Genomic DNA, 22,370 nt, shown 5'->3' with positions numbered 1-22,370 from the left:
TTTTAATTTTTTTATTTTATTCATGAAAGTCAGAGAGAGAGAGAGAGAGGCAGAGGCAGAGGGAGAGAAGCAGGCTCCCCGCCGAGCCGGGAGCCCGGTGTGGGACTCGATCCCAGGACCCTGGGATCATGACCCAAGCCGAAGGCAGACGCTTAACCATCTGAGCCACCCAGGCTCCCCTACAGCATAAAAAATCTTAACACAGGCGCCTGGGTGGCTCAGATGGTTAAGCGTCTGCCTTCGGCTTGGGTCATGATCCCAGGGTCCTGGGATCGAGTCCCACACCGGGCTCCCGGCTCGGCGGGGAGCCTGCTTCTCCCTCTGACCCTCTCCCCTCTCATGCTGTTTCTCTCTCGCTCGCTCTCTAAAAAAATAAATAAAATCTTTAAAAAAAAAAAAATCTAAACAGAATTTTTGCATGTTTTACTTGGGACTGTATTTTCGTGCTTCTGATGTACTCAGAAGAGCTGAGGACACAGTTCAAGAAATCAAAAAAAAAAAAAAAACATAAGAACTTTGTTTAAACACTGAGAGATATCAGCTAAAATACTGGGAAATTTTACTGATGCTGATCCAGTAATAAACACTGTGTCCTTTACTTACCCCACTAATGTCTGTCTCAGATATTTTCCCAAATATTTCCAAGCAGTTATATTTTTAGTGCATCCAGCAAAATCTAAGACTCCAAATAATACCTCCAACCCCAGTTTATGGTGGTCTTCTTTTTCTGCAATGGGCACAACAATCAGAACTTACACAAAGTACTGAAGTACACAAGGCTAAAAATATATATATTCTATTGATAAAATACTACTGAGTTGTAAGTCTTCTAGTTTGGTTAACAGTTTAAAATAACTCATTATGCTTATACTCTCCTGTGATAAATCTGTCCTGGCTAATGAAGTCAGAGTGGTGGGTCTGATTTCTTTCTTTCTTTTTTTTTTTTTTAAGATTTTATTTATTTATTTGACAGAGAGAGACACAGCGAGAAAGGGAACACAAGAAGAGGGAGTGGCAGAGGGAGAAGCAGGCTTCTCGCTGAGCAGGGAGCCTGATGTGGGGCTCAATCCCAGGACCCTGGGATCACGACCTGAGCCGAAGTGGCTCAGTCATTACCCGTCTGCCTTCGGTGGGTCTGATTTCTAAATGGGCTACATTCTACTGAGAGAGGACATTATTTAAAGAACCTGCTCTCTCTTCTAACATAAGAGGACTGACGCAGCCCTAGTACCTAATGGACTTAAGCTGACTTCCTTCTATGAAGAACTATGTTCTTTTCTATACCGAGTTGAAATGCAGTAGAGATTAAAACGAGGTGAATTATACAAATTGAAGCCATTTCACTTGTGCTACTACTACCTAATATTCTACAGCAGAGGTCAGCAAACTTTTCCTATGAAGGGACACATAGTAAATAGTTAAGCTTTGTGAGCCATATAGTCTTTGTCACAACTACGCAACTCTGCTGTTGTAGCGCAAAAGCCACAAACAACACAAAAATGCTCCAAGAGAACTTGATTTATAAAAACAGGGGAGGAGTGGATTTGGCCATGGGCCACAGTTTGCCAGTCTATAGCTTGTCTGCACAAAGAGATACAAAACAAAAACTATTTACCTGATTTCCTCAGTAACCTATGGAATTCTAACATCAGTTTATGAGATGGTACAATCTGATACAAAATCTGAAAGAAAAAATAATCTTGTAATTTTTATACATTTCAAAGGCATTTCTCAAATTTAATTTTCCTTTTTTTTTTAAAGATTTTATTTATTTATTTGACAGAGAGACAGCGAGAGAGGGAACACAAGCAGGGGGAGTGGGAAAGGGAGAAGCAGGCTTCCTGCTGAGCGGGGAGCCCTATGCGGGGCTCGATCCCAGGACCCTGGGATCATGACCTGAGCCGAAGGCAGATGCTTAACGACTGAGCCACCCAGGCGCCCCTAATTTTACTTTCAAAAATAAAGTTCTTACTGTCTAATAATCCCTCAGTAAATGAATCAAGGATTTAAAAGATACTTTACTTTCATCCAGTTACAATTTGGGTATAGAAAGGTGTTCTATGTAAAGCTTACTTTAAAAAATCCCTGTTAGGGGTGCCTATGGCTCAGTTGGTTAAGTGTCTGCCTTCGGCTGGGGTCATGATCTCAGGGACCTGGGATGGAGCCGCAAGTCAGGCTCCATGCTCAGTGGGGAGTCTGCTTCTCCCTCTCCCTCTCTGATCTCTCTTGCTCTCTCTCTCAAATAAATAAATAAAATCTTAAAAAAAAAAAAATCCCTGTTAATAACAAGATAGTCAGGGGGGAGGGGAGGAGAAATACATAAGAACTTTTTATTTACTCCTTATATATTTTTATATTGTTTACCACACTTAAAAACTTAATTTCTTTTCAGAAGCCAGGAAAAAAAAAAAAGCATCAAAATCACACACAAAAAAAGACAATAAATATTTACTGATCACAAATATTTATATAAATCAAAAAGCCCAAAAGGGCAGGGGTGGCTATTTTGGAAGATTGTGTTCAGGGACACAGTACAGTAAGAGTACTCAAGAAAATATTTTTACCATTTTACCATTTTACACACTAGGGAGAAATTAAAGGTTTTTAATTCCTTCTTACTCATTTAAGAATAAGAAAGACTATTTTTATGAATATGTAAAACATAGGATTTAAAGTAAAATTATATTTTTCATTTCAATATACTTCACATTAGAAATCAATTTATTCTGTCTGCTCATTGGGGTCCTTTTGACCTTACACTGAAATTATTTCCTACAAAATGAAAAGTAAATATTATTAATTACTCTTAGTAGTTTTAATAGTTTTTTTAAGTGGAGATCAATCACAATCAATATACCAATATCAGAGTATTTTTAAAACTTGGTTCCTATGAAATCACATTTGTCTTATGATTTAGGGAATTCTGCAAATGGCTCAATTCACCTAGGTTTTTAAAAACTTTTTATTGAAATACATGTAACAGAAATGTATACAAATCATGAGTGTGCCATTCAACACATTCTTACAAAGTTATATGCACTCATATATTCAGCACCCAGATCAAAAGTTAGAACGTTATCAGAACCGTAGTAGTCTTTAGTTCGTCTTGGAGAATTCTTAGCCATTAACCCTTCAAATACTAGTTTTGTTTGTTTACCTGCTTTTGCCCTGTTCTCTCCCTGGAATTCCAATCACAAGTATGTCGGACCTTAACTGAGTCCTCTGTATATCCTTTCATCCTTTCTGCTTTCTGTGCTTTAGCCTGTTTTCTGTACAGTTCATTAACCTTCTTCTGCTATGTTCAATCAGCTATCAAACCCATCTATTGAGTTCTTAATTTCAAACATTGCATTTTTCAACAGGAAAACAGAATTTCCCTAAATCCATTTTGTCTTGAACATAATTAAGTGTTCAACATAGTTATTTTCTGTTACTTTTTTTAAAGATTTTATTTTTAATTAATCTCTACACCAACATGGGGCTTGAACCCACAACCCTGAAGTCAACAGTTGCATGCTCTACCGACCGAGTCAGCCAAGGGCCCCTGTTACATTTTTTAAAGTATTTTCAAAAAGACCATTAGTGATTGACAATCTAAGTGAAGTCACCAACTTGCTTTTGATATAACTATCCTTAATATTTTGTTGTACAAATGGATAAAAAGAAATCTTGAATAAAATACCAACTTTAAAAATACTTTGCATTGAAATAAAGCCTGCTGAAAACTTTAAAATGTACAGTTTCCACATATCAAGTTTTGATAGTGTCAATTTTGATAAACACCTAAGTATAGATTAGAGTTAATGGGCTTTTTTTTTTAAGATTTTACTTTTAAGAAATCTCTACACCCAATGTGGGGCTTGAACTCACAACTCCAAGATCAAGAGTCGCACACACCACCAACTGAGCCAGCCAGGTGCCCCAGCGAATGTACTTTTTAAAAGAAGATTAATAGGTAAGAATTTTTCTTGGGGCCCTGTCAGCTAAGCGTCTGACTCCTGATTTCGGCTCAGTCATGATCTCAGGGTCGTGAGATCGAGCCCCGCATCAGGCTCCACACAGGGAGAGATCCTCTCTCTCCCCACCCCCACCCCTCTAAATAAATAAATATCTAAAAAAAAAATTTTAATGCATTCAAGTGTATACTTAAAATAAGTGTTTTACTATATGTAAATTAAATTTCAATAAAGCTGATTTTCAAAAAGTATCAAAGCAGAACTTTCCCACAAGGGTGGGATTTCCAAAATACTGATCCTCTGCCTTCAGCCTAACTTGGGCAGGGTGGTGGGGGAATGGCAGTGGAGGGGTCACCCAGAGCCTGCAACCTTGTATGTCCACCTCAGGGCACACACAGTCATTTGCTATGACTGCTAGAATTTGAAGTTGGAATGGATGACCTAAAGATGTTTCAAAATTTACTTTTTTTTTTTAGTAATCTCTACACCCAACACAGGGCTTGAACTCATGACCCTGAGATCAAGAGTTGCATGCTCCACCAACTGAGCTGGCCAGACACCCCTAAGAATGTTTTAAAGTAGATCCCCAACCTGGTTCAAGCATTGAAGTAAACATTTTATACCTTAAGCACACTTATCAGTTTCTCTCTCGGTGCCTTCTCTCTCTTTAGAAAGTTGTATAAGTAGATATGAGCATTTGGATTTGATGGGAACTTTTCATCATAGGCATAATTGGTGAGTACCTCTCGGGCTCCATCTTGATCCCCATAGAATTCCAACATCTATATAAAATAAGTCATAATGTCTTAGCTAAATTCTGTAGGATAGCTGTATGAAAGATAATGCACAACTTAACTCTGTTGATGGGTACAAAAATTCATTAAAATGACAAATAGCACTTACTGTAATGCCAGTTTTCGCTTTCACCAGCATATGTCACAACTCTATGGAACACAGATCACTTACAACAAAGGCTTACATGGGTTTCCATTCTTCCTTATCACATATTTGTTATGAAAAATGCAGCAACTTCAACCTAGGAGCTATTCCTATAAGAAACAAAGTCCTCAAGAAGAGCATACTAACAAAGGAAAGAGACCATATGAAGCAACTAACCTCAGTGCCCAACACAACTTCATCCACAAAAGGGGTACATGGGAACCAGAATTCCTTTCCTTTCATTCCCACCCATACATGGGAATTCCCAGATTCACTGGCATGTGGTTTCAGAGATTATCTTTTGACAACATAATGATCATGTTAGCATCCAGGAAACTTTCAAAAAGCTAGTTATTTTGAAGATTTATTCCTAGTGCCCATGCCAAGGCTCCCTGTCCTTTCACACTGATCTGAGATGAGCTGGCACGGCACCCTAATAAACTTCCTAAATGCCATTAGTCTTCATCCCACGTACTGTGACCCACTTTCAGATTTTTGTCCCCTGGTCTTCTCTATCACCACCAAATTGTAAGATATCGCTCTTCTTTTCTTCTAAGATCAGTAAGAATAATATAGAATTAACATTTATGAACTATATTGATACTTATTTTATAAATATTTGACCATGACACGTTATCCAGTAGCAAAGAAAAAAAAAAACAGTAACATTTACAGTGTATTAGTAAAATAAAAATTATCCAGACCAAAAAGACATATTCTCTCTTTTCAATTTTTAAAAAAATTGTGTTTATTTATTTTAAGATTTTATCTTAAGTAATCTCTATACCCAACGCGGGGCTCAAACTCACAACCCGGAGATCAAGAGTTGCATGCTCCACTGACTGAGCCAGCCAGGCACCCCTCTTTTTTTAAAACAATTTTCTCCATTTAGTTGCCTTCTGATCAATAAAGACTTTTAAGGCTTATAACAAAATGAAACTAATAAAACTTTATGAGAAGGCTACTTGCCTCTACATAACTCTTCACAAAAGGGTCCCAAACTCCAGGAGTTTGAATCAATGCACAAAGGTTTACAGATGTCTTCCAGCTGTGGTTGAGCATATTCTGGGATGCTGTGTTGTAAGCATAATCATCTTCATCTGTCCAAAGATAAAAGATTCTTAAAAGTCATTCAGTATTGAGGACTTTGCTGATAGTAATAGCAATCAACAAACTATCCACAAGCTTTGACAGTGAATTCTAACAAAGAATTTTAAAGAATAATTTATATTTAAATTATTTATTATTAAATATTAAAAATTTAAAGAATAATACTAATTCTTCACAAACTCTCCGTGCCCCCCACCCCCACACAAGACAGAATGGGAGGAAGTGCACACATGGGGAACCTTAAGAATGAATCTAGGTGGTAGCTACATGGATATTTGTTTTAAATTATTGATTTTATCACACATTTGTTTTACACACATTTTCTGCATGTTGTATTTCACAATCTTAAAGGTCTAAAAAGAAAGTCAGTCCTTCAAAAAAGACAGCTAATAGAAACAAAATACTTTTTATTTTTGGCCACTTTTGGGGCAAAAAAACCAAGCTCTCCCCTCACCCCAAAAGGCACTGGTATTCTCTTTCCAGAGGACCAGCTAAATAAATATCAATATGGATAAAGGGAAAGTAGGTAAGAAACTATATAGAAAGAAATTTTAAAAGAAAAAAAAGCAGACCTGAGTCAGAATAAATTGAGTGTGAATCTGCCATGGAAGGGGGTTTCCAGTCAGCAAGTACATCAAACCCAACCAGGACAGGTCACAGCAAATGAGACAAATCCCAAGCCAACACTGAGCATACAATGCATGTGTTATGTTCTCATGAGTTTGGTTATCAGAACTAGTCCTAACCTTTTTTTTTCTTATTAAACAGACATTCAAGGTTAAAGATCATCTAAAGAGCTCCACATATTACCCCATCTTTATCTCTTCTTGCTACAGAACAGAATGTCAGCTGCAGAAAGGTACTGAATCATCTACCCAGTGTAAATGCCAGGTTCCAACTGCTTTAATCATCAATGTTTGCTTGAGTTCTACCCAATCAGGTGTAAGAAAAAGGTAAATATTGACTTTAAAACTCATTTAATCGGGCGCCTGGGTGGCTCAGATGGTTAAGCGTCTGCCTTCAGCTCAGGTCATGATCCCAGGGTCCTGGGATCGAGTCCCACATCGGGCTCCCTGCTCCTTGGGAGCCTGCTTCTCCCTCTGCCTCTCTCTCTCTCTCTCTCTGTCTCTTATGAATAAATAAATAAAATCTTTAAAAAAATAAAAAATAAAAAAAATAAAACTCATTTAATCAATATCAACAAGCCTTTTTAATTTATTTTTATTTATTTTTTTAAAGATTTTATTTATTTGTCAGAGAGAGAGAGCACAAGTAGGGGGAGTGGCAGGCAGAGGGAGAAGCAGACTCCCTGCTGAGCAAGGAGCCCAATGCAGGACTCAATCCCAGCACTCTGGGATCATGACCTGAGCTGAAGGCAGATGCTTAACTGACTGAGCCACCCAGGCGTCCCTCAAGAAGCCTTTTTTAAAAGAAATATTATACCAGGCACTATGGCAAGACTAACAAAAGACATAAGAGAGGTATGTGACCTCAGAAGACCAATTAGTCTAGAAGAAGAGATACAACATAAAATGGAAATGAAAAAACTTAGGACAATTGAAAAGCAAGTGATAAAGAGCTGAACGATATAGGCTGAACATGCAGCTAACATATAAGGGTTGTGGCATGGGAATGACCCGTCTAATGAGTCTTGCAGGGCAGATGGCATTCTAGATGGGGGGGGGGGGGGCAAACATCATGATGAAGACAGTATTTCTGAAGTGTCCTGGGAGAGATCCTACTCAGAAAGAGGGAAAGGAATTTTAGGATTAGTGAACCTCCATGCCCATGAGACAAAGGAAATACTACTTCCCACATCAGGATAATAAGGAATCACTGCTTATACTTATGAGCCAATATATGCAGGGACTGAGATTTGGATGGGGGATGAGAAAATTAAAAGGGTTAATCCTAGAGAAGCTATGAAGAAAAACTATACGAGGTAAGGAAGATGCAGAGAATCAAACAAAAATCTGGGGAGGAGAGGATACCACCACCACTGGAAGTAAGAGAGGGAATTGGGAAGTAAGGACACACAGACAATTTCTGGTGTGGTCAATCAAGAAGACTTATCTGTTCTGATCTTTGTACAGAAATAAAACAATTTTACCTTGCCCTATTCTCTAAACATATTCTGATGAATAATATTATAAAACAGGGGTGCCTGGCTGGCTCAGTCAGAAAAGCATGCAACTCTTGATCTCAGGGTCGTGGGTTCAAACCCCACATTGAGTGTAGAGATTACTTAAAAATAAATAAATAAACGTCTTAAAAAAATTAGAAAACAAACTAAACTCCATTCTAAACACACAGGAAGAAATACTTATTATAGGCAATAATGTCCACTGAAAAAAATTTGTAACCCTTCTTAGAAGTATTTTAAAAAGCAATAAATCTAAGATGGTCATGGACTTAATTTACAAATCATCTAATTTATGTCTGAAAAGTTTGATAAAAACAGAAATATTACAAAGGATGATCAAAAAGTTTACATCAATAGAAATGTCTGCTCTTTGAAGTATCTAGGAAGAACTGGGCTTGGAAGTAAGGGAATGAGGTTACTCCTTAAGATTCAGAGTGTCTCTTGCCCACTATTACCACTGTTGTTCAACATAGTACTAGAAGTCCTAGCCTCAGCAATCAGACAACAAAAGGAAATAAAAGGCATCTGAATCAGCAAAGAAGTCAAACTCTTACTCTTGGCAAATGACATGACAGTCTATGTGGAAAACCCAAAAGACTCCACCCCAAATTGCTAGAACTCATACAGGAATTCAGGAAAGTGGCAGGATATAAAATCAATGCATAGAAATCAGCTGCATTTCTATACACGAACAATGAGACAGACGAAAGCAAAATTAAGGAGTTGATCCCATTTACAATTGCACCAAAAACTGTAAGATACCTAGGAATAAACCTAACCAAAGAGGCAAAGGATCTATACTCTGAAAACTATAGAACATTCATGAAAGAAGTTGAGGAAGACACAAAGAAATGGAAAAACAGGGGCGCCTGGGTGGCTCAGTCAGTTAAGCGTCTGCCTTCGGCTCAGGTCATGATCCCAGGGTCCTGGGATCGAGCCCCACATCGGGCTCTCCGCTCCACGGGAAGCCTGCTTCTCCCTCTCCCGCTCCCCCTGCTTGTGTTCCTTCTCTCGCTGTCTCTCTCTGTCAAATAAATAAATAAAATCTTTAAAAAAAAAAGAAATGGAAAAACGTTCCATGCTCATGGACTGGAAGAACAAATATTGTGAAGATGTCAATGCTACCTAGAGCAATCTACACATTCAATTCAATGCCTATCAAAATACCATCAACTTTTTTCAAAGAAAGGGAACAAATAATCCTAAAATTTGTGTGGAACCAGAAAAGACCCCACATAGCCAGAGGAATGTTGAAAAAGAAAGGCAAAGCTGGTGGCATCACAATTTCGGACTTCAAGTTCTATTACAAAGCTGTCATCATCAAGACAGTATGGTACTGGCACAAAAACAGACATATAGATCAATGGAACAGAATAGAGAGCCCAGAAATGGACCCTCAACTCTACGGTCAACTAATCTTTGACAAAGCAGGAAAGAATGTCCAATGGAAAAAAGACAGTCTGTTCAACAAATGGTGTTGGGAAAATTGGACAGTCACATGCAGAAGAATGAAACTAGACCATTTCCTTATGCCATACACAAAAATAGACTCAAAATGGATGAAAGACCTAAATGTGACACAGGAATCCATCCAAATCTTAGAGGAGAACACAGGCAGCAACCTCTGTGACCTCGGCCACAGCAACTTCTTGCCAGACATGTCTCCAAAGACAAGGGAAGCAAGGGCAAAATGAACTATTGGGACTTCATCAAGATAAAAAGCTTTTGCAGAGCAAAGGAAACAGTCGATAAAACCAAAAGACAACCGACAAAATGGGAGAAGATATTTGCAAATGACATATCAGATAAAGGGCTAAGTACCCAAAATCTATAAAGAACTTATCAAACTCAACACCCAAAGAACAAATGATCCAATCAAGAAATGGGCAGAAGACATGAACAGACATTTCTCCAAAGAAGACATACAAATGGCCAACAGATACATGAAAAAAAATGCTCGACATCACTAGGCATCAGGGAAATACAAATCAAAACCGCAATGAGATACCACCTCACACCAGTCAGAATGGCTAAAATTAACAAGTCAGAAAACGACAGATGTTAGCGGGGATGTGGAGAAAGGGGAACCCTCCTACACTGGTGGGAATGCAAGCTGGTGCAGCCACTCTGGAAAACAGTATGGAGGTTCCTCAAGAAGTTGAAAATAGGGCGCCTGGGTGGCTCAGAGGGTTAAGCGTCTGCCTTCAGCTCAGGTCATGATCCCAGGGTCCTGGGATCGAGTCCCACAACGGGCTCCTGGCTCAGCAGGGAGTCTGCTTCTCCCTCTCTCTCTGCCTCTCCCACTGCTCATGCTCTCTCTCTGTATCTCTGTGCCTCAAATGAATAAATAAAATCTTTAAAAAAAAAAGTTGAAAATAGAGCTACCCTATGACCCAGCAATTGCTCTACTGGGTATTTACCCCAAAGATACAAATGTAGGGATCCGAAGGGGCACCTGCTCCCCAATGTTTATAGCAGCAATGTCCACAATAACCAAACTATGGAAAGAGCCCAGATGTCCATCAACAGATGAATGGATAAAAAAGATGTGGTCTATATATACAATGGAATATTACTCAGCCATCAAAAAAAAATGAAATCTTACCATTTGCAATGACGTGCACAGAACTAGAGGATATTATGCTAAGCGAAATAAGTCAATCAGAGAAAGACAATTATCATATGATCTCACTCATATGGAATTTAAGAAACAAAACAGAGGATAATAGGGGAAGGAAGGGAAAAATAAAACAAGATGAAATCAGAGAGGGAGACAAACCAAAAGAGACTCTTAATCATAGGAAACAAACTGAGGGTTGCTGGAGGGGATGGCGGTGAGGGAATGGGGTAACTGGATGATATACTATATGTTAATTAATTGAATTTAAGTTAAAAAAAAGATCTTGACTGTCCCTGTGATTCAGTCTCATCGACACAAGTACAGTCCTCCTCACTCACCAAGCGTAGACAATTTCATCTTCTTTTTAGACCAAGTATAATACTGCAAAAGCCCTTTATAGGCCTGAATAAGGTTGATTAACACTTCCTGGGAAGACGATTTTTCACCATATCTCCATGTCTCTGCATGACTGAGATTTCTGTTTGCATCTTCAAGCATTCCATGATGCAGAAGGTATAATGCATGTTGTAAGGAGATCTGCAACAATAAGAAAAAGCCAAGACAAATAGGTCATTAGATATCCATTAATCCAAAAACTCAGTGAATATATACACTGGGCTAAGACCTTAGTAGGACACAGATGATGTAACAACATTGTCTCTGTCATCAAAAATGTCAATTTAGCAGAGGAAAGATACATGAAATAATTAACATTATGTAAATGAGCTAAATTATATAAACTCAATGCAACAAATGGGCTTTCAAGACAGATAGTCCTGGTTCAGATGCTACCTAAAGCTACAGAAAGCTGAGTATGTTACTTGCCCTTTGTGAGTCTTATGGGCTATATGGAACAATTATTAACCCTTCAGAAGGCTGTTATGAGGATTAAATGAGATAATATTTGCATACCACCTAGTGCCTACTTTGGCCCATAGCAGGTGATCAGTGTATTATTTTACACATGTCATATAAGCCCAGAGAAAACATCTTAAGAAGGAGTACTAAAGAATGGTATTGGTTCAGATGGAAAAGTGAATGCCTGATACAGAAGCTGTAAAAAAATACACAAAGAATGAGCATCCCAAGTAGGGAGGACTAAGGAGGGGAATAATGGGAAGTACAGTTAATCATGTGAGTAGAGTCAGAGTTCAAGACCTTCATCACAAACAATCACAACAATTTTTCAACTGGTCTCTCCAGTCCTGCCCCCACTACAATCCACCTTCCATGTGGCTGCCAAAGATATCTCATTTGTGTAAAACCCCTCAATGGGTCCCAGTGCCTACAGAATAAAATCTAAGTTCCTTGGGGATGGCACAGAGGGCCCGGCCGACTTCCCCTGGCTTCTACCCAAGTAACTTTTAGATGAAAAGCACTGGATACAGGGCTATCAAACTCTCATCAACCCTGCCATTCCTGTCCACCCTCTCCCCTAATACGCCCAGTGAACACCCACTCGCTTTTGCAGACTCATCTGAAGCATCACTTCTTTCCCTGACTCCCCTACTCATTTACTCCCAACACTCTCCGATTCCAGAGAGCTGACCATTCCCCTCCTTTGCCTTCTCACTGTATCTGGCGTTTCTACTCTGGTACCCATAATAATGTATGTTCCTGTCTCCCTCTATGGCAAGGTCTAGGTCTAGCACATTATTTGGAAAATAGCAGTAAGTGGTTTTTAATTATCAACAAGAAATGTTTTACTGCCTATCTTAATTATTACCCTCAGACTCTGGAGTGTGAAATAAGATTTCTTTCAGGTTTCTTCACTTCAACTGAATAGATTCAACGGGCTTAAAAAAACCCAAACAATAATTTAGTTAAAATTCGACCTTCCCTCCCCAATCAAATGGCTACCCAGTTTCTTCTTGAAAGAAGAGAAAGGAGCACACACTGAGACAGGACACTCTTTTTTCCAACTGTTCAGTTGGAAAGTTCTTCCTTATGCAGAACCATAAGCTGCTTCCATTTAAATTTCACTCATAGTAGACCTGGGCTACCAGAGAATAAGATCCTAAGAGAGCACCTGGCACATAAATAGAAACTCAGAAAATTTTTTCTAATAAGAATCCTAAACTGGGGAAAATCTTTTTTTTTTTTTCAAAATAAGAAAGCAGTGAGAATGTAAAAGAATGCAAATTTAAATGTAGAGTTATCTTTGTACATTTTATATTTACTTATATATACATTTTTATCATTTTATACGTATAAAACATTACCCAACAATTCTACTCCTAGGTATATACTGAAAGGAATTCAAAACAGGGACTCAAACAGATACTTGTAGACCAACGTTCACTGTGGCATTATTCAAAAGAGCCAAAAGGTGGAAACAACCTAACAACAGATGCGTAAACAAAATGTGATAGGTACATACAACAGAATACTAATGAGTCATAAAAAGCCATAAAAAGTTCTAATACATGCCACGATATAAATATATCTTGAAAACATTTTGATAAGTGAAATAAGCTAGACACAATGGATCTTAATACCATGTGACTCCACTTACATAAAATACCTAGAATAGGTAAATTCATAGAACAGAGAATAGATTAGGTTACCAGGGGCTGGGAAGATGGAATGGGGAGTAATTGCTTAATGGGTAAAGAGCTTACATTTGGGATGATGAAAAAGTTTTGGAAATGCTGGTGATGGTTGCACAACACTGTGAATGTTATTAACGCCATTGAATTGTACACTTACATTGGTTAAAATAACGTATTTTGTGTTATATATATTTTACCACGATAAAAAAATTAGAAAAAAGGAAAAAACAAAACAGGGGCGCCTGGGTGGCTCAGTCATTAAGTGTCTGCCTTCAGCTCAGGTCATGATCCCAGGGTCCTGGGATCAAGCCCTACATTGGGCTCCCGGCTCTGCGGGAAGCCTGCTTCTCCCTCTCCCACTCCCCCTGCTTGTGTTCCCTCTCTCGCTGTCTCTCTCGCTGTCAAATAAATAAATAAAATCTTTAAAAACAAAACAAAAAAACAACCACAGAGTTAATATTTTAGTTTTGCAGGCCATATGGTCTCTGTCACAACTACTCAACTCTGTCATCTGTCACAATGAAAGCAGCAGCTGTGACAATGAAATGAATGGGTGTGGCTGTGTTTCAATAACTTTATTTAGAGATATTGAAAAAAAATTAAAAAGCAAAGCATTTTAAAACTTATTGAAAAACTCCTCTTTCAGTCAAATATATACCACAGAGAGGGAGATACCTAACATTCTGGAAACATCTCAATGTTTATGGATGAGACTTTAATAAAAAAACACCTGGAGAGGGGCGCCTGGGTGGCTCAGTCGTTAAGCATCTGCCTTCGGCTCAGGTCATGATCCCAGGGTCCTGGGATCAAGACCTGCATCGGGCTCCCTGCTCAGTGGGAAGCCTGCTTCTCCCTCTCCCACTCCCCCTGCTTGTGTTCCCTCTCTCGCTGTCTCTCTCTCTCTCTAACAAACAAACAAACAAACAAATAAATAAATAAAACACCTGGAGAGGAAGTTCCACCTACACATTAGGAATATTAACACATTTTTACGAATGGATTAGAGAGTTAATATTGCTAAAATGTCCATACTACCCAAAGCCATCTATAAAGTCAATGTAATCCTGTCAACATTCCAGTGGCTTTTTTCACAAAAACAGAAAAAAACAATCCTAAAATTTGTATGGAACCACAAAAGACCCCAAATAGCCAAAGCCATCCTGAGAAAGAACAAAGCTGGAGGCATCACACTTCCTGATTCAAACTATATTATAAAGCTATAGTAATTAAAGCAGTATGGTGCTGGCATAAAAACAGATACAGAGATCAATGGAACAGAATCAAAAGCCCAGAAATAAAACCACACATCTATGGTCAACTTAACATTTGACTAGGAAGCCAAGAATATTCAAGAGAGAAAAAACAGTCTCTTCAATAAAAGGTGCTGGGAAAATTGGATATTCTCAAAATAATGAAATTGGTCCTCTATCTTATATTACTCACAAAAACTAACTCAAAATGAATTAAAGACTTAAATGTTAAGACATGAAACCATAAAACTCCAAGAAGAAAACATAGGAAAAAAGGTCCCTGACATTGGTCTTGGCAATGATTTTTTTAATGACACCAAAAGCACAAGCAACAAAAGCAAAAATCAACAACTGGGACCATATTAACCTAAAAGGCTTCTGTATAGCAAGAGAAACAATCAACAAAATGAAAAGGTAGTCTATGGAATGGGAGGAAATATTTGCAAGTCAGATATCTGATATGGGATTAATATCCAAAATAAATAAAGAACTCATACAATTCCATAGCAAAAAAACCCAGTAGTCAGTGGAGCATGCGACTCTTGATCTCTCAGGGTTGTGAGTTTGAGGCCCATGCTGGGTGTAGAGATTACTTAAATAAATAAAACTAAAAAATATATATTTTTTAAAACATCCAATTACAAAAATGGTCAGACATGAATAGACATTTCTCCAAAGACACACAATTGGCCAACAAGTACATAAAAAGGTGTTCCACATCACCAGCCATTAGAGAAATGCAAATCAAAAACAGAATGAGCGACCATCTCGCATTTATCAGAATGGCTATTATCAAAACAAGAGATAACAAATGCTGGCTAAGATGTGGAGAAAATGGAACCGTGTACCCTGTTGATGAGAATATAAATACAGCCACTATGGCAAAAAACTAAAAGGAGAACTACATATGACCCAGCAATTCCACTCCTGGGTCTATATCCAAAGGAAATGAAGTCACTATCTTAGAGATTTCTATACTCCCACATTCACTGCAGCATTATTCACAATATCCAAGACTTGGAAACAGCTATGTGTCCATCTAATGGATGAATACATAAAATGTCATATATGTCTACATATACACATATGTACAATGGAAAGATTATTCAATAATAAAAAAATAAGGAAATCCTGCCATTTTGGTTAACACGGATGGACTCTGAGGGCATTATGTTAAGTGAAATAAGTCAGAGAAAGACAAATATTGTATGATCTCACCACTTACCTGTGGAATCTAAAACCATCAAACTCAGAGAGAGTAGAATGGTGGCTGAGGGGTGGAGGAAATGGGGATGTAGGTCAAAGGGCACAAACTTTCAGTGAGAAGATGAGTAAGTTCCAGGGATCCAATGTATAGGATGGTAACCATAATCAGTAACACTGGATTGGATACTTGAAAGTTGCTATGAGAGTAGAGCTTTAATGTTCTCACCATAGCAACAACAATAAAGCGGTACTACTATGTGAGGTGAAGGATGTGTTAACTAACCTTATGTGGTAAACATTTCACAATATATACATGGATCAAATCATCACACTGTATGCCTTAAACTCACACAATGTTATATGTTGATTATTATCTTAATAAGGCTGGGGAAAAAACCCATTTTCACATATTCAAATTCCCAATTTGTTTTCGCTCTTTCCTTTTTCCCCAAAAGCACCAATTCCTAGAGAATGACTTCAGCAAATGACTGAAATGACTTAAGCAAAAATGTTAGAATTTGGCCCATCATCATCAAGAAGCACAAGGGCCATCACTCGAGGACTGGTTTTGGCAGCCAGAAATATACAAAGAGAGGGTATTTTGTCTCAGAGAACTAGGGAGGTAGCAGGAAATGGAGAAGCAAATGGTTTTCACAACACAACTTCCTTTCAGCCTCTTTTATCTATCCAGGTGTCCCACCCTTTTCCATACCTTTTACGTTATTACCTACCTTATTACTGAGACAAACAATTTCTTTAAAAAATGAGCACTGCTTTCATCTAAAACTAATGATGTAATGTATGGGGATTAACATAAGAATAAAAAAAAAAAGAAAAAAAAGAAAAAATGAACACTGCAAATGTAAATTCACAAAACCTGCATTCTCACCTTTAAGTAATTCATGACACCAATATTTTTCATCCTGTCAGCAAAGGTATTGAAAGTCTCCACATTGCTTTTGGGATGATAAAACAGAATTTCACTTCCGAGCTTCCAAATAATCTGTCAAAACAGAAATTACTAATAAAAATGTAAAACCCTGGGGTGCCTGGGTGGCTCAGTTGTTAAGCATCTGCCTTCAGCTCAGGTCATGATCCCAGGGTCCTGGGATCGAGCCCCGCATTGGGCTCCCTGCTCAGCAGGAAGCCTGCTTCTCCCTCTCCCGCTCCCCCTGCTTGTGTTCCCTCTCTCGCTGTGTCTCTATCTGTCAAATAAATAAAATCTTTAAAAAAAAAAAAATGTAAAACCCTTGCCTTAAGAAATTTCTAAGAATGCTATTTTTTTTCTTACAACCTGTAATTCATTTTCCTAGATACCACTACTGTCAACATTTTGTGTTTCTCATTTCACCCAGTAAAACTAAATATTACATCATATGCGATAAAGTTTTTTCCATCCATTAAATGAAAATACCAGATGGCTGTACTAATGCCATGTTAAAGTTTGTAGTACAAAGAAGGTAGGAAGTTAAGATCCGTATTGAAAATAGAATTTTTAATTAGTATATGGGCAAATATATTAAAGTCAGAAAACTGGGTTTCTATTAACACTGGCTTCTTCACTGTTCTTGTCTAATCTTTATTATCCACAAAATGACAGCAATGGACTAGATGCTTCCTGAGATCCATCAAGCTCGATAACTCTTGACTATATTTAATCTGTATTTAGAACTCCAACTTAAAATTTGTTTTCAACTACAGTCAAATTTTAATATATTTTCTCCCCAGAGCACCGAAACTTTGGTGACAGAACTTGGAGCCTTTCTTTTTCATGGGACTGAACCTATTTCTCTCACCCCAATTTAAAGTATTTCATTTTTTTAAAGATTTTATTTATTTATTTGACAGAGAGAGAGAAAATGAGAGAGCACAAGCAGGGGGAGGGGCAGAGGCAGAGGGAGAAGCGGGCTCCCTGCCGTGGAGCTCATCTCAAGACCCTGGGATCATGACCTGAGCTGAAGGCAGATGCTTAACCAACTGAGCCACCAAGGTGTCCCAAGAATCTATATTTTCAAAAAGCCCTAGCTAATTCAAAAAGAGGCAGACAGGGGCGCCTGGGTGGCTCAGTTGGTTAAGTGGCTGACTTCGGCTCAGGTCGTGGTCTCGGGGTCCTGGGATGGAGCCCCCCGTCGGACTCCGCACTCAGTGGGGAGTCAGCTTCTCCCTCTCCCTCTGCCTCGACCCCCATTTGTGCTCTCTCCCTCTTTCTCTTTCTCAAATAAATAAATAAAATCTTTAAATAAAAGGCAGACAAGTGTCTGAAAACCAAGGATTCAAATCCTTCATTTTACAAATTTTGAACAGAAAGAACATATAACTTGTCCAGTGTTTTATAGATGCACATAGCTTTGTCCATAAACTAAATTTTCAACCAATAGTTAAATATTCTTCACTCAGATTTTTTTTTCTGGGCTCTACTAAATATCAAATAGTACAATGCTTACTCATGTGAAGTTATTTATGGATAAACTGTATTTTACTGAACAAATATAAAAGTATATGCCAGGCCCTGTTCTAGATCCCTCCCCTCATGAAATTTACATTGTATTATAGAGAGACAGACAATAACCAAGAAACAAAATAATTAAATTGCAAGTATCATGGGAAAAGAATGGACCAGGCGAAGGGGATCAGGAGTGACAGCTGGAAAGCGAAGGGGGGTGGTATGGAGTTGCAATTTTAAACAGTCACCGTAGGCCTCAATGAAAATGAGACTTAGTGTTTAACCACAGTGATATCTGAAGAAAGATCTTTCCAAGTAAGGCAAAGGCTATCAAGCAAAAGTACATATGGCCCATTCAAGCAAGAACAAAGAGCTAGTGAGGTTGGAGGAAAAAACCAAAACAAGTATCTGAGTAATAGAAAATGAGGTTAGAGAGGTCAAAGGGGAAAAGGGAGTGAGCAGACCATACAGAACTTGCAGGCAATCATAAGGACGTTGGCTGTTACTCTGAGTGAAATGGGAAGTCATTACAGCTTTCAGCACAGAAGTGACATGATCTGACCTCTGTTTTAAAAGGATCATGCTGCATCCTTAGTCACTGGGGAAATACAAATCAAAACCACAATGAGATACCACTCCATAACCACTAGGACAGCTACAATCAGAAAGACAGACAATAACAAAAGTTGACAAGGATGTGGAAAAATCAGAACCCTCACAGATTGCTGGTGGGAATGTAATAGGGTGCAGCCACTTTGGAAAACAATCTGGTAGTTCCTTAAGAGGTTAAATACAGTTACCATATGACCCAGCCCTCCACTCCTAGGTACATACCCAAGAGAAATTTCAACAAATATCCCTAACAAAAACACGTACATGAATGTTCATAGCAGCATTATTCATAATAACCAAAAAGGGCAAACAACCCAATGTGCAACAACTGAGGTAGTGATACATAAAATGTGATGAAATATTACTTTGCAATAAAAAGGAATGAAGTACTCGGGCACCTGGGTGGCTCAGTCAGTTGAGCCTCCTACCCCTGGTTTCTGCTCAGGTCATGACCTCAGGGTCATGAAGTTGAGCCATGCATTGGGCTCTGTGCTCAGTACGGAGTCTGCTTGTCTCTCTTCTTTCCCCCTTTGCCCCTCCCCCTTGCGCACACATGTGCTCTCTCGCTCTCTCAGAAATAAATTTAAAAAAAAAAAAAAAAGGAATGAAGTACTAATACATACTGCAATAAGGCTAAACTTGAAAACATTCTGTGTGGAGGAAAGAAGTCATGCACAAAGGCCATATATGGAAAAATTCACTTATATGGAATATCCATAATAGAAAGTAGATTAGTGGTTGCCAGGGGCTGGGGAGTGGGGTGAGAAGGGGTGGAACAGCAAGTGACTTTAAGTGGGCACAAGGCTGTTTTGGGGGCGGAGGAGCAAAAATGTTTGAAATTTAGACTGTGGTAATGGCTGCACATCTCTGTGCATATGTACAAAAATACTGAATTGTACAATTTAAATATGTGAACTGTATGGTGTGTTAATTATAAAACTATTTTTTTAAAGGATCACCCTGGTCACTATGTTGAAAAGAGACTAGGGGTGCAGGAGGGAAAACAGACATCTAAGTGAGGGGACAGTGGCTTGGATCAACATGCAGCAATGCAGGTGGTAAGAGATATTCAGACTGAAATTTTTTTTTTTTAAGATTTATTTGAGAAAGAGAGCGAGAGAGAGAGTGTGTGCATGAGTTGGGGGGGGCAGAGGGAAAGGGACAAGCCAAGCAGGGAGCCCAACGTGTGGCTCAATCCCAGATCCCCAGGATCATGACGTGAGCTGAAGTGAGATGCTTAACTGACCAAACCAGCCAGGCGCCCCTCAGACTGATTTTCAAATCAGTCAGACACGGGTTATGAAAGAAAGAGAACTTCAGAGTCTGGCCCGAGATTTAGACAATAAAATAACCGTCACCTCGGGGCGCCTGGGTGGCTCAGATGGTTAAGCGTCTGCCTTCGGCTCAGGTCATGATCCCAGGGTCCTGGGATCGAGTCCCACATCGGGCTCTCTGCTCCTTGGGAGCCTGCTTCTCCCTCTGCCTCTCTCTCTCTCTGTCTCTCATGAATAAATAAATAAAAATCTTTAAAAAAAAAAAAAAGAAAGAAAGAAAAGAACCATCACCTCGATTATAAAGATACTAGCTGGGCTTGAAAAAAGATATTAGAGAAAGATATTAGAGAAACCCTTTCTGAAGAAATAAAAGATATTAGAGAAACCCTTTCTGGAGAAATAAAAGAACTAAAATCTAAACAAGTCGAAATCAAAAAGTCTATTAATGAGGTGCAATCAAAAATGGAGGCTCTAACTGCTAGGATAAATGAGGCAGAAGAGATAATCAGTGACATAGAAGACCAAATGATGGAAAATAAAGAAGCTGAGAAAAAGAGAGATAAACAACTACTGGATCACGAGGGCAGAATTCGAGAGATAAGTGATACCATAAGATGAAACAATATTAGAATAATTGGGATCCCAGAAGAAGAAGGAAGAGAGAGAGGGGCAGAAGGTATATTGGAGCAAACTATAGCAGAGAACTTCCCTAATTTGGGGAAGGAAACAGGCATCAAAATCCAGGAGGCACAGAGAACCCCTCTCAAAATCAATAAAAATAGGTCAACACCCCAACATCTAATAGTAAAACTTATGAGTCTCAGAGACAAAAGAGAAAATCCTGAAAGCAGCTCAGCAGAGGAGATCTGTAACCTACAATGGGAGAAACATTAGATTGGCAACAGACCTATCCACAGAGACCTGGCAGGCCAGAAAGAACTGGCATGATATATTCAGGGCACTAAATGAGAAAAATATGCAGCCAAGAATACGATATCCAGGGCGCCTGGGTGGCTCAGTTGGTTAAGCGACTGCCTTTGGCTCAGGTCATGATCCTGGAGTCCCGGGATCAAGTCCCGCGTCGGGCTCCCTGCTCGGCAGGGAGTCTGCTTCTCTCTCTGACCCTCCCCCCTCTCATGCTGTCTATCTCATTCTCTCTCTCAAATAAATAAATAAAATCTTTAAAAAAAAAAAAAATTAAAAAAATTAAAAAAAAAAGAATACTATATCCAGCTAAGCTGTCATTGAAAATAGAAGGAGAGATAAAAACCTTCCAGAACAAACAAAAACTAAAGGAATTTGCAAACACGAAACCAGCCCTACAAGAAATATTGAAAGGGGTCCTCTAAGCAAAGAGAGAGCCTAAAAGTAACATAGACCAGAAAGGAACACAGACAATATACAGCAACAGTCACCTTACAGGCAATACAGTGGCACTAAATTCCTATATTTCAATAGTTACCCTGAATGTAAATGGGCTAAATGCCCCAGTCAAAAGACACAGGCTATCAGATTGGATTAAAAAATAAGACCGATCGATATGCTGTCTGCAAGAGACTCATTTTAGACCCAAAGACACCCCCAGACTGAAAGTGAGGGGGTGGAAAACCATTTACCATGCTAATGGACACCAAAAGAAAGCTGGGGTGGCAATCCTTGTATCAGACAAATTAGATTTTAAACCAAAGACTGTAATAAGAGATGAGAAAGGACACTATATCCTACTTAAAGGGTCTATCCAACAAGAAGATCTAACAATTCTAAGTATTTCTGCCCCTAACATGGGAGCAGCCAATTATAAAAGCCAATTAATAACAAAATCAAAGAAACATAGACAACAATACAGTAACAGTGGGGGACTTTAACACCCCCCTCACTGAAATGGACAGGTCATCTAAGCAAAAGATCAATAAGGAAATAAAGACTTTAAATGACACACTGGACCAAACGGACTTCACAGATATATTCAGAACATTCCATCCCAAAGCAACAGAATACACATTCTTCTCTAGTGCCCATGGAACATTCTCCAGAATAGATCACATCCTAGCTCACAAATCAGGTCTCAACCGGTACCAAAAGACTGGGATCATTCCCTGCATATTTTTGGACCACAGTGCTTTGAAACTAGAACTCAATCACAAGAGAAAAGTCGGAAAGAACTCAAATACATGGAGGCTAAAGAGCATCCTACTAAAGAATGAATGGGTCAACCACGAAATTAAAGAAGAATTCAAAAAATTCATGGAAACCAATGAAAATGAA

The 22,370-nt window shown here is 38.7% G+C and overlaps 1 protein-coding gene across 6 annotated transcripts in view; it reads right to left on the bottom strand.

The window, feature by feature from the left end:
• The window catches only part of TAF1A (TATA-box binding protein associated factor, RNA polymerase I subunit A), a 53,959-nt gene that overhangs the window by 20,695 nt on the left and 10,894 nt on the right, over window positions 1-22,370 (bottom strand). For 4 of the 6 annotated variants that reach the window (XR_006791125.2, XM_064593848.1, XM_045876847.3 and 1 more), the window contains exons 4-9: window positions 16,666-16,779; window positions 11,107-11,305; window positions 5,865-5,995; window positions 4,580-4,738; window positions 1,616-1,682; window positions 604-727 (exon numbers count right to left, since the gene is read on the bottom strand). Coding sequence is in view for 5 of the 6 variants with exons in the window: in XM_064593848.1 (XP_064449918.1) it covers window positions 604-727; window positions 1,616-1,682; window positions 4,580-4,738; window positions 5,865-5,995; window positions 11,107-11,305; window positions 16,666-16,779 (794 nt within the window). In the remaining variant the exon portion in view is untranslated. The remainder of the gene's footprint in view (window positions 1-603; window positions 728-1,615; window positions 1,683-4,579; window positions 4,739-5,864; window positions 5,996-11,106; window positions 11,306-16,665; window positions 16,780-22,370) is intronic. The other 2 variants (XM_045876849.3, XM_045876850.3) reach the window with 2 other exon arrangements.

The sequence above is a fragment of the Mirounga angustirostris genome, unplaced genomic scaffold (genome assembly GCF_029215605.1).
Source record: "Mirounga angustirostris isolate CCGP_5_RB_7025 unplaced genomic scaffold, mMirAng1.0.hap1 SCAF_6, whole genome shotgun sequence".
Classification (NCBI taxonomy): domain Eukaryota; kingdom Metazoa; phylum Chordata; class Mammalia; order Carnivora; family Phocidae; genus Mirounga; species Mirounga angustirostris.
This window is presented reverse-complemented; position numbering and strand designations above follow the sequence as displayed.